At 28.1% G+C, this 13,548-nt stretch overlaps 1 protein-coding gene across 1 annotated transcript in view; it reads right to left on the bottom strand.

Moving 5' to 3' along the window:
• The window catches only part of LOC136084888 (uncharacterized), a 62,681-nt gene extending 49,357 nt beyond the window's left edge, over positions 1–13,324 (bottom strand). The window contains exons 1-2 of the mRNA XM_065806153.1: positions 13,207–13,324; positions 5,419–5,543 (exon numbers count right to left, since the gene is read on the bottom strand). Coding sequence (XP_065662225.1) covers positions 5,419–5,533 — 115 coding nt within the window. The 5' untranslated portion in view covers positions 5,534–5,543; positions 13,207–13,324. The remainder of the gene's footprint in view (positions 1–5,418; positions 5,544–13,206) is intronic.
• Between the last annotated feature and the right edge of the window lie 224 nt (positions 13,325–13,548).

Below are 13,548 nucleotides of genomic sequence, written 5' to 3'. Positions count from 1 at the left end.
TTATATTTAAAAAAATATTGTCAACAAAGCCAAAGAACTGCACCTATTTTCTGATGGTTGTGCAGGCCAAAATAGAAATCATGCCATGGTCCGCACACTTTTATCACTGGTAGCTGAACTAGGTAGCAATATAAATGAGATACAATGTTACATACCAAAAAGAGGTCAGTCATTTTTTCCAAACGATAGAATGTTTGGAACAGCAAAGCGACATATTTGAAAAAATGACCGGATTTACACACCAACAGAGTATACAAATTTTATAGCTGCGCCAAACAAAAAATATGAAATTAGAAAGCCTAAAACTGAAGATATTATTAATGTAAAAAAATGGTGGCCAAATTATTATAAGAAAGTTGTGTTATCTGGGAATTCCTATGGAAAACGAGTAGCCAAGGACAAAAAAGTAACATTTGGTATTCAAAAGTGTCACATTTCAAGTTCTCTAAGACCGCATCAGGTTTAGTATTAGCACTTGAACCCATAGATTGCTTAGTCAGTTATGATTTCCAGCTATTACAAAGAATGGGTACAAGATAAACCTTACCATTAAGTAGTACTCCTGCATATGCTGGAAAATTGCCTATCAATGAAAAAAAAATATCAGATTTGAAAAAAAATAGAAAAAAATATTCCATATTCAATAGCAGAGTATAAAAACTTCAATACAGAGCTATTTGCATGGCCAACAACTTCGACAACCATGAACTCCAGGAAATAAGTAATGAATAACTAACAATAATTGTTTTAATGTAATAATAAATCATTACTATTTTGATAATCTTGGGATTTTTATATACAACAAAGTGTTCCTTTTGAAAAAGGCATAAGTCCATAAATTAAAATTAAAGATAGATGTATTATATGTTGGTTTTTTATAATAAAAAAAACTCTAAAAGCTTATGTATAATTTTTTTTATCTACTTATATATTCGGTTTCTTTAGCACCATAGACTTTTTTTCTAAAAATCTTATTTTTGTTGATCCTGAAAAGTTTGAATAAATGGACTTGTGCTCTTTTCGAAATGACGGGTTCAATTAGCAGTAATATTGTGAGATGTTGATAAGTGTTACGAATGTTAATTTACCGGTAACTTTACCTGTAAATTTACCAGTAAATTTTGACATTTTTTAAATATATACACACCATGGTATTTTATTTGAATAAAAAATTTGGTCATAATTTTAAAATTAACAGACGGTTGTTTGGCTCAACGACAACTATGGATGCGTTGCAAATCCTGTGACGATTGGTTGTCTGGATCTTGCTATGGTCAACGATACGTACAAGAATGCCAAAAAACATACAAAGTTCATTTAAAGCAACGTCTTTTTTTTGGTAATTGAAAAACCTCTTTTAGTTAATTGAAAAAAATACTTTTGATTTTATTAACCAGTGGCGTAGCAAATGTGATAATGGGCAAAGTAATAAAATAGTTGATTAATTACAATAAAAATTAAAAATACTACTACTTATATTTAGAAGACCTTTTTGTATGTGCTCCTTCTTGTTTTCTTGGTCCTCTTTTTTTTTTTTGAGTCCGGGGTGACGCCCTCCCTAGTTACTGGTATTAACTGAATTTATATCATAATTTTACAATAAAACAACAATTAAAAAAGTTAGTTTTTATTATTTGTGACATTAAGTTTGTGATACGTTGTTATTTATATACCGGCCGAACTTAGAAACATATGATGGTATTGAAAGCTTGGTTAAAGCGGATATTTTCATTTTAAATTAAAAATTGAGTAGTAGTTTTTATTTTTCATTTTTTTATTTTTACAATACCAATTATCAATATAATTTTCTGTATGTTTCAGGAAAAAAAATTGAAAGTTTTTTATTTGTGCGTGATAAATAAATGTTCAAAGCTTAAGTGACCGAACTTAAGCGATTTTACGGAATAGCTAAAAAGACTTTTAACTGTTAAGATAAATATTAAAGTTTTTTCTAGCTACGGGTATTTTTGTTTTTTTGCCCTTTTTAGCAGCACCTTCTGGAATATTAGGACTGTCTTATTAAATTTTTTTCTTATAAAGTTTCAGACCGTAGTTTTTTTTTAGACCATCCGGCAGCTTATTAAAACTTCTAACAAGAGCACATTTATAACATAAGTATTTTAATCATGACACATACACAAATAATTTCTCACGGAGTTTTGATGTTTTTAGAATTTTTAGCTTTTTTAAAAATCCTTTTGTTTGTTATAGTGCATAATATCTTTACATATGTTATGTATATAATTTCTATAAAACTTCAAAAGTGTTTTATTATCTATTTTAAAATAATCAAAAAAGATAATATAAAATAAAAAGTGCCAGAGGTAGGATTTGAACCATGACTTTTCTGTTTAGAAGCTAGGGGTTAATGTGCCACTACTCAATCATTCAGCATAAAAGTTGCAACTCTTTATAAACGTGTCAATACTTTATCACTCAGAGCGGCTTCTTGCACCCAAAAAATAGTAGTGAAGTATTTCAACACACTGCAAAGAGAATTCGACGAAGCAGGTATTAAAGAAAACACATCATGTCATTTGTGGAATTTTGATAAAATTGGCTTTTCTAGTAATCAAGGAAAGCAACACATAGTTTGTAGACTTGGCGCTAAACGACCATTAAAATTGGTTGACAACAATGAAAAAATCAACTAACAGTTGGAAATTGCATCAATGCTACTCGTTATTGTCCTTAGTGCATAGCGTCATACACTATTTTTTACCGGTTATGCTTCTTACTTGAATTTCTGCATTGAATAATTAGGTAAGTAATTTCTTCAGAATGCAAATTTGATCTTGGTCTTGATCTTGATCTTATTCCGTAAAATTTGTCATCAGGTTTTTATGGTAATGAATCTTTAAATTTTTCCAAAATCAAATAAAGATCACATGCTGCAATTGAACTGTTTTCTAATTTAAACAATGTTTCTTGAAAACAATACGGAAAAAAACGAGTGATGATGAGATACCACTTAGAAAGTCATCAGAAACAACAACGAGAAAGTATGCTTTTAATGATTGGAACGCGTCAAACTTGAAGCATTCTTTCAGCTCTTTTGACAGAGTAACATAACTCTGCAGGCACTTTTAAGACTTAATGTAAAAAGATGAAACTTTCAAAACGTTTTAGCACAATTGTGTAACAGGTGATTGTTGTAATGAACAGCAATTGTACTTTGATTTCCTGAACAACTAATTTTTTACAAACTTAATTAAAAACTCCTTCGTTAACGAATATTTTGTCAGCGCTGTATGTTGTTACGTTTAGCCGCGACAAATTTTTTTCCTGAAGCACACAACATAATTGACTTTTTATATATACTGAATCTTCAAATGAATCTTTATGAAAGTATTTTGTTTTGTTATTCCTTTGTTTGAACCATCTATTGAAACTGAAAATGGCAAACCACCCAGTAAATCATGGATTGCTAGTTCTAACAAGTATGGATAAAAAACATAGCTGAAAATTTTTTGTTTTTTACAAATTCCGAATGTGGAATGATTTTTTAAAATAATTTTATTGTACAATTAGAGCTAGGAAAGAATTGCGGTGTTTCACTGTGTAAAAAACAATTGTTGATTTTTTTATTTGTGGTTATTAAGGTACTCTCAGAAGTTCTCACAAGTCTTTTTGGTCTTATCACAAAGCACCGCGGAAATGCATTTAACTAGGAAGTTCACACCCTCTTCCTTACCAATGTCACTTATGTGCTAGAGCTAGGGTCGAACCGCGGAACTCTTCCGAGGTTTGACCCTTATGTCAACCCTTCCGATGTTCGACCATTACATATTCGATATTTATTTTGCTTTTTACCGGACAGACTGTTCAAATATTGGACTGTATGGTACAGAACTGAACGCCTTCCAAGTTTATCTGTTACAAAAAATAAAGAGAAAAAACAGTTCCTGTTCTGTTTCACTAAAATCATCAGTTACTCAGTTTGTCTAATGAAAGCTAAAATTTGGCATTGCAGTACGGTAGGGCTAAAAGACTATTTGCACTAATCAAATTCACAGTCTTACATTTGATTCTCAGTCATTCGTTAATTCAGTTATTCAGTTATTCATCAGATTCACAGTTATTCGTTTACATTTGATTATATTCTATGAATGTATAGATTTTATTGTATGGATGTAACCATTACATTCTACGATTATAGAATGAATGATTAATTAGTTATTTCATTACATTCATATAATTTATTTCTAATCAAATAATTTAATTCTATTAATATAACCGAGAACTTATTTAGTATTTCAAATAAAATTAAGTTTTGTTTTCAAACAGCTTTACCTTTTTTTATTTTAACTCTAAATAAAATTGTTAAAATAAAAACGGCAAAATGAATGTTTTATTTAAATTCTAAATTTAACAATTAAATAAAAACGAAAAAAAGAAACTTTTCAGTAAGTTCACAGTAGTTCAAAAAGTTTTAATAGAGAAAAAAAGAAATTTTTTGTTTAAATTCTAAACGAATAAAATAAAAACGACACAACGAACGCTTTATTTAAATTCTAATTAAAATAGCTTTATTTAAATTCTAATTAAAAGGTAAAAACGGAATAAAGAACGTTCTTTTTAACTTCTGAATAAAATTGAAAATAAAAAAACGAACGTTTTAAGTTAAAATAAATAATACCAACAAAAAAAACGTTATATTCAAGTTCTTAATAAAATAATTAAAAACGTAAAAACGAACGTTTTAATTAAATTCTAAATAAATAATATAATAATTTTAAAAAAAAAAGAAAAAAAAAGAAAAGAAGAACCTAAACAAGTAAGCTATTATATACAATGTAAGGAATTTGCTGATGATTCCCGATAGACATGAAACTCTTATTCCATGCAGATGTTTTTATTATTCATTTTATATAAGTATACTGCTTTATTATTCAATAATAGCGAACTCTCTCAAAAGTACAAGAGTATTCGCATTATTATTAAAACGTATTAATACAACAACTTTTTATGTATATAAATTAACTCTAGTTTGAATGTAACTAAAATGCCATTGGTTTAATTTACTTTTTGAAAAAGGTCACTCAGCTTGACTGTTTACTAAACTCGATGATCCTTGATGAATTTTATCCAAATCTCTTTAGAGTTCTGCTTCTTTAGAGACACTGATTGTTATACTTTTGGAGAAAATTTTTTTACTAGTATGTGGGACCTAGCATGTTGTATTTGTGCATAAGTTGTAACCTTTGTGTATATACCTTCCTAATTGTGGTACAATCACAGTTCTTGTTCTTTATCTGCAAAACAGAAAGTCACGTCACGAAAGGCATACATTTGTAAAAGGTTAGCTTTAACTCTTCTATCATATTTAAATATGAAAATAGCATTTAAAAACCTCTCTAAATTTTTGGAAGCACAAACGTTGGAACATAAAACAAAATTAATAAAAAATAAAGATACCTTCAATAAAATCTCCAAAAAACATGTTAATCACATCCATCATTTCTGATTCACTTTCAATGTTTTTATAGATAATTCCATCTATTGTTTCTCGCAAATATGATCTTACTAACATTTTTACTTGCCTTAAAATAATAATATTTAAATGTTTGATGTTTTTAGTTTCAAAATAAATACCATGATTACTTAGAATAAAACTAAATTAAAATAATTTATTAAAAAATTTATTTAAATAATGTTAGTTCCATGTAAAACATTTTCTCTCGTAAGTTCCGTTGATAAAAAATTTTGACCTACTACTATTTGACCAACCTTGGAATATGGCCCCCTCCCCTCCAATCTAACTTGTCTTCTTAAGGGCATGTGTATATATATATATATATATATATATATATATATATATATATATATATATATATATATATATATTAGGGTTATGACTTTTTTGTGACTCAATGTTCCTGAGTAATAAATCGATGAACATTTGTACAACAGTAATGAAAAAAAGATTAATTTGGTTTTCTTGTTAAAAAAAAAAATCACCCACAAACTAAAAACTCGAATTTACTCAATATAAGTATGGATAAAATTGCAAACAATTTTATGATTGTTATTTTTCAATTTTAATTTTTTTAATTGGAGAGTTATTATGAAGCTTTTAAGCATTTAACAGTTTATTGTTACCATAACACTCTAAATTACAAACAAATATAAAGTTACAAACTTAAATAACAAATGTCAAAAAGATGAAAACATTTGATTGCTAGTTCTGCCCACTAATTTGTTTAGGGAACTTCAAGTCTTAATGGTTCTTGATTTTAAAACTTTTTCACTAAGTTTAACTCTTTTTTGTGATCGTGCAAGCTGCTACATATCATCCAAAAATTATCTACATTGTGTATTTGGTGAGAAAACCAATGGTCCACCCATCTGTAAGAGATGAATCTACAATTGTCGAGTATTAATCTTTTTTCTCTGGTAAAAGAATAAATTCCAAAAGAGTTAGTATTGCTCGGGAATTCCAACTTGCATTATCTAATTTAGGTATTTTTTGAAACATTTTAGGAAATGCTCCAGATTCTTTAAAAAAGCGGAATACTCGATGTTATATAATAAGTAATCAGTTTAAGTTATCACTTCTTTACAGTTCTTGAAATTCTTTCTGAGTTGTTCGTAGTTCTTAACAAGCTCTGGGATACACAGACATTTAATATTGGGTGACAAGTTCAACATCCATTACTAGTTCAAGTTCTTCATCCATTACTACGCGAAAGACTCGGTCAAGAACATGATGTTGACAACTAATGATCAATGGTTTAATGATTAAACAGAACTTAATGGTTCTTGCAATTTCTTTTCAGTAAAAATTCTTTGTAACTTAAATACAATTCCATTTCTTCTTTCAGTGTTTACATTTGGTTCGCTGTAATCTTCTTCATAATATTCAAAAACTTGTATTCATCGAGAATAGCTATCATACCGCTATTATCGAGAATATTAGAATATTAGTTATTATCGAGGATATCTGTAAGACCTTTAACAACAGTATCTGCTTTTCTGTCTGGTAGATCTTGTGCTTGTAACTTATCTCTCCTTGTTTATTGTTTAAAACTAACACTTTATATTCTTGGTGACTAATACGTTTACCATCAAAAGGCATCAACCAGCTTTCTAAATATAGTGTTTTTTTTATTTCTTATTTAAGTTTAACAACTTCTTTAATAGTTTGCAGGTTGTTACTAATTTGGTTGCAGTTTTGGCTTTGCTGTAGTTCCTCCTGGTACTTGTGGACTGTTCTTCTGAAACAGGTAATGTTTTTTGGTAGTTGACGTAGTTGCTGTTTCGCCGTTACTCTTGTTGAAATATCAAGGATATTTTTTTTTTCTTGGATGAGTGGATGGGTAGTTATTAAACTAACAGACTTCTCAGATGTATACGTGACCATTCATTTGCTTTCAATTTGAAGATGATACAATCATTTGCTCTCACTGCAGAGCCATTCAACATCATTTGTTATGATGTCAAAAACTTTATTCAATGGATTGTATTTTCTTTGTTTTACACATCTGTTACTTGTTTCTCAATTTACTTTATGCGTTTTTGTCTCCTTTTTATGAGTTTCTCCCAAGATCAGATAGTGAACAAAAATTTGGATTTTGAGTGTTTTTCTAGTTGAACAATTCTTCTTTTTCTATGTGACTCATAAAAGCATATTAGAATTTCTATTTAGATTACTTTCTAGATGTTTTGTTTCTTATAGTAGTGGAAGTACTTTTCTTAAAGGATTATATGATTGAAGGTTTGATTATAATTCTGAATGGCAATAATAATAAATATAAGTGCTTCTGTTTATATTTATTATTATTATTTGACTGTCATCTGGCAAAAAAAAATCATCCATAATAGCGTTGCTGAATCAGGCAAGTGAATCAGAGCTGTTATACAGGCTCTTAACCATTTTAGAAATAACATTATCATGAGGTTCAACCGAAACACTTCAGAAAAAATAACTGGCTACTACTTTGATAAAAATAAAACATTCATTGTCAGGACTAATATAGCTTCATTACGTTGACAAAATATTATTTAAGGTTGACGGATCAATATAAACTGTGGATTGCAAAACCTGGTAAATAAACTGTTATTTTTATTCGAAAAGACCAGAAAAAAAATGTAAGTTATTAAAAAAAGCAGCAGATAAAACAATGCCAATATTTAAGTAATTAAGAAATGGAATCTGATCAACGTTCACAAATCAAAAGTCTTGTATTCAACACAACAGCTAGCAATACAGGGCTTGATAACAATTCATATGTTAGAATTAAAGAACCTCTCAGAACTTAAATGGTTTGGATTGCATCCTGTCATTGCGTAATGGAATTTTCCTTTAAAAGTTTTCTCGTCTCTGTTTGTTCCAAATGAAGACCTTTCAGCTGCACTATTCAAGCAGTTTCAGAAACAATGCCCGTTAATTTGCTTATTTTAAAGCAACTAACGAACTGTTTCAGAACCCAAAGTTAAAGAACATGCGACAGGAAATGGATGTTTATTTAGCAGATGGTCTTGGTACAAAGCAGTCAATAGACAAATATTAGAAATATCGGCTATTATCCTTCTGGTTTCCTGGAGAAACAAAAACAGCAAGAAATTTAAAACCTAGTCCATCATTATGTAAGATAGGTGACTAACTACACACTGAAAATTTTCTTTTTGAAGACTCAGTTAATGTTGACTGCTTATAAATTTGATGAATATTACAAATTCGGCTTTGTTTGCATTAATAGAAGAAAAAGTGGGATTTGACAAGGGTTAGGGTTAGTTACATCAATCACCATTAGCAGACACCCTTCTGCATGTTAAGTTAACAACTCAATCGAAACCGTTGGAGTTGGTGCCTTACCTGTATTTAAATTAAAGTTTAATAACAACTTCTACAATAGTTGAATAGCTTCAATTTTTATTTATAAAAGAAAAAAAATTCAGTAAACAATTTCTTTCTTTTTTTCTTTTTTTTATTAAGTTTAAAAATTAATTTTTTTTTGAATTTGAAACTTTTTTTTTACTTCCTTCATGACAACGCCTGTCTGTACTTGCCTGACTTAGCATCATCAAACTGTTATTAACTCCAATCAATTTTTTTGGTTACAGCTTTTTGTTCAACCTCCGAAAAAAATCACTAAAATTTAGATAAACTGCTGTACTAATTAAATAAGTTAATAGTAACTTATTATTTGGGCTATTTTAATTAAAAGTTTTTAAAAATTTGAAATGTTTTAAAACAAATAATATTAGGCTTTTTTTCAATCACTTGTGATTTTTAAAATAACTTAAAAATAATTTTTGCGTTAACTTTAAAAAGTAAACAACATTTTCTAGTTTATTTAATATAATTTTGATTACTACTACATTCAGGTTACGCAAGATTTTATTTATATAAATATTTTATTGATCGAAATTTATCAATCGCATTTGCGTTTTCTTTTGATTGCATTTTTATTCCATATCCTTTTAATGGATTTTTATTTAGTTATAACGATAGTATTAAAGTTTTCCTTGATAGACAACATTCTCATTTATTTCCAGTAACTTCTGGGGTGCTAATATATTACCTATATTAATGATTTTTTATATAATGTTAACTCTAAAGTTGTTGGTTTTTTTCGCTGATAAAATTTAATGCATACTTCAGTCTTGAAATAAAGTCATTACTTTTGTTTAGAACAGACAGCCGATCTTGAATCCGATTTTTCTTCTGTGGAAGCTTGAAGTTTGCAGTGTCAACTTTAATCCAAACAAATATTTTTTTACTGATAATAGTGGTCAAAAAAATTATGAATTGCAACACTCTCACTGATTCCTCCACCTTACGTCTTCATGAAAACCATACAATCGATTGCCTTTCTTTATTGTGCTAGTTGTTTTCTTGCTCTTTATTTTATTCTCTAACTTTATTCTGATTTGGTTCTTGCGTGTAATATGTTGTCATATAATTTTACTCATCTTGTTTTTTTCCCTAGAAAATTGGTGTTTAGAATTCTAACATGTCTTCATTTTATCTTGAAAATTTACGGAATTTTAGATCTTCTCTCAGATTTATTGCTTTTTTTAATCTTTAGCTTTTCTTTGATTTCTGTTAATTTTTAACTTCAATAGTTAACAAACTTAAATGACAATTTAATTAGTGAGTACTTGCAATCTTTTTACGAGTGAGTTTGTTTAAAAAAAATAAAGGAAAAAAAACCGTTACTCTATGTATACTTTTTCTTCTAGCGTATTAAAGAGACCAAGTAATCTCCAATACAATGTTAAGATGTATCTGCAAAAACCCTTAAAATTTTTTAATAATAATGAACCTAAATTAAATGGAAATACTAAGCTCTTTCAAGCTTACTAAACACTTCGTTGCCTGCGGACTCTTTTTGTGGACTGTACACTTACATGATGCAGCTTTAGTGTTAAAGTAGAGTGCTCACTTTTGCTAGCGAGAATAAAACCCTTTAAATGAACAAATGTTTTGATCAATCCCTACCATATCCCAGCTAGTACGGCGCTCAAAATATTTTTTTTGTGCTGTACACATGATGCCTAGAAGTCATATCTCTCATATGCACATGAAAAAGCAAGGTGTAAAAACAAGGCTGAGTAGCCTAGAGGCGTCTATACAAATCAAACTTAACAAGAAAGACGCCCTGATTCTGTTATCCAGATCTGATATACTAAAATTTTTATGGAAAGTAATTAAATAATCTTGACTCACTTTACACATTAAGCACACGTAAATGGTATTTAAATATTATTTAGAATAAGTTTTTTTACTGCCTTTCAGGTTACTCATCTTAAACAAACAGCCAACGCTAGTGGAAAACACCCAGACATTCAGCTAATTCCTGCCATTCAACTGTCTTAATATTTGAGGTCAGGCTTAGGGGTTAGGGGTCAGAGTTCCTCTAATCAAAGCTGATAAATGACATTAACAGCATGGCAGAAAAAGTAAATGAAAATTGCACCCACTGTTGGCTGTTTTCCATCATATGTCATTAAGCAAATTTAAAAAATCTTTTTCAATAAAAAAAGTACATATATAGATTTTACAAACATTGCCTCCTTTTCATTGATATCTTTTTCAGGTTTTATACATTTTCTTAGTACTTTATCAAAGAAAAGGTTTATAATGATTATACAACGTTTGCTGTTTGCTCTTCTTAAACAAAGATACCCAGAACATGACAGGTCTACAAAGCAAACTAACCAATTTAATGGAGAAACCTTTGTCATATATGGTAAGATACCAATTCAACTATAAGGTAATTAAATAAAATTTAAAACCTGTGGATAAATTGAAATTTAGCAGAAGAAAGTAAATTAAAATATTCATTTAACTTATTGTGATCTCATTTGAGATAGCAGCGGTAAACCTGTTTGAGTTTTTTGCTCCGAGGCAACAATAACTTTATTTTTTTTCAAAATATTCTCAATTGACATAAACATTAACATACTAAAGTTTGGAGTTTTGACAATTGCTGAAATAGTCTTATCTAAAACATCATAAATATCCGCCACTGATTGCATTTGCAGAAAAGACAATACGCAAAGACCATCAAAAAAAATATATTATTTAAAAAAAGTGTCAAAAGGTGCTACTACATTTTCCACTAATTTTACCTAAAGCAAGTTTAGGATCAGTAAATACTGAAACCACCATGTAAATAATTGCATATCAGTTTTCCAGCTCCACTAAATTTAAAATATTATATTCACTTTTAATAGTTTTTCCTTTGTTTGGTTCTACTAAACATCTAAATTCAAGTTTCAAAAATCTAGAACTAGTCTCTCTTAGTCAGTCTCAGAACTAGAACAAGTTTTATAGACCTATCTACGAATGTATATATGTTTGCGCAATTATCAAAAGTAATTTTATGTAAATTGGTCGGAACATCACCCATCAAATTTTTTTAAAAATACACTATCAGTTAAAGTTTTCACTTTGGATCTAAAAATCTCATTTATGATGTTTTTAAAATTTTTTATATTTAAAATATTCATATTGTGTTAGCTTTTGAATTCACCATATAAAAAATTTAAAAAATTTTAAAAAATTTTAAAAATGTCAAAAAAAATTTTGCCACCGTTGGTCCCACTGTTGCATGGTGGCAGAAAATAAAAATAAAAAATAAAAATAAAAAACACAAAAAGGTATTATTTAAACTATTACTTACTTTATTACTAGAATTAGGATAAAACTAATTCTGAAACTTTATTTTTATGTTTTTTCTAATGTAAATTGTTTCTCTTGTAAACAAGCCAAAACTCAATAATAAAATTTTAAGATAAAAAACGTTTTTAACAATTACTATAACATAGTTTCATTATTAGAATTCATTACTTTATTAATAGCTAAAAGTCAAAACACTAATTAATAGCAATTTTGTTTTAAAACCTTTAAAAATTTATTTAAATTTTTTAGGTTAAAGTTTTTATAAAATGTTTTTAAAATTTTTTAATTATTTAATTCTATTTAAGGTTTACTATTTTAGATTTTATTCAAGACAAACATTAAATAAAAATAAAAATAAAAAACATAAATAGTATTTAATGTTAACCTAGTATTTATTTTAACAATTAGTATTTAATGTTAACCTAGTATTAATTTATAATTATTTGATAATATTATATTATTAATTTAAGTATAACAATTTCAATGATTGCTATGTGGTTAAATGATATAAAGAGTTTGGTAAACAGAGATAATACTTAGAAGACTGTTTTGCGTCTTTAAAAACCCAGTGGGCACGCATCGTTCGGGGGACGTCCAGACGTTACCCGGACATTGCATACTCATTGAGAAACAAAATTTTTTTACACTCAAGTTTTTTTAGCTTATTTATTTTTTTCTTGTAAATCACAGTTATTTTTTAAAATAAATTGATTAAATCAACAAAAAATTAATTATAAAACAAATTAAATTGCACACTTAAATTATTTTCTCATTACCTAACATCAGTTATATCATGATTATCATTGAACTATAATGTTAACTTTGTTACAGTGTATTCAAGTTAAATAAAACTCAATCAGAAACTATATTACACGTTACCAAATACGTTTTTATTCCCACATCCATTTTTAATAGTTTGGATTTGAGCGCCTTCCAAAAAAATTAATTCGGACATTTAAGAGTTTTTGGAAGTTTTGAACCATTAAAAGTGATTTAATTTGCCACTAAACAAGAAATATGCCAGCAATAAAAAAATATACTTTAGAAGAAATAAAAAGTTTTCATTAACCTACTTCAGCAAAAAGCGATAGCTATTGACTTCTAAAAAAAGTTCATGTTTTTATAAATCAGTATTTTCGTCGCATTAAATAAGCTTAGCATAACAATGTGCTATAACAAATGCAACATAACATAACAAAGTGTTATGCATTGTTATCAGCTAAAACTGTTTTATGCATGTCATAAAAGGTAAACAATACAAAAGTAAATAATGCAAGTCATAAAGTTCAACTTCTTTAACTTTGTTTTATATATAGGGTGATGAATTTATGGTTTCCATTATTTATCTTTGTACTGCAGCATAAATGTTTAGGTAGATAGAGCAGTACCAAAATAACCAGGTTGCAAAATACTCA

The sequence above is a fragment of the Hydra vulgaris genome, chromosome 09, assembly GCF_038396675.1.
Source record: "Hydra vulgaris chromosome 09, alternate assembly HydraT2T_AEP".
In the NCBI taxonomy this organism is placed as follows: Eukaryota; Metazoa; Cnidaria; class Hydrozoa; order Anthoathecata; family Hydridae; genus Hydra; species Hydra vulgaris.
Note: the sequence above shows the minus strand (reverse complement) of the source record. Positions and strands in the feature narration are given on the sequence as shown.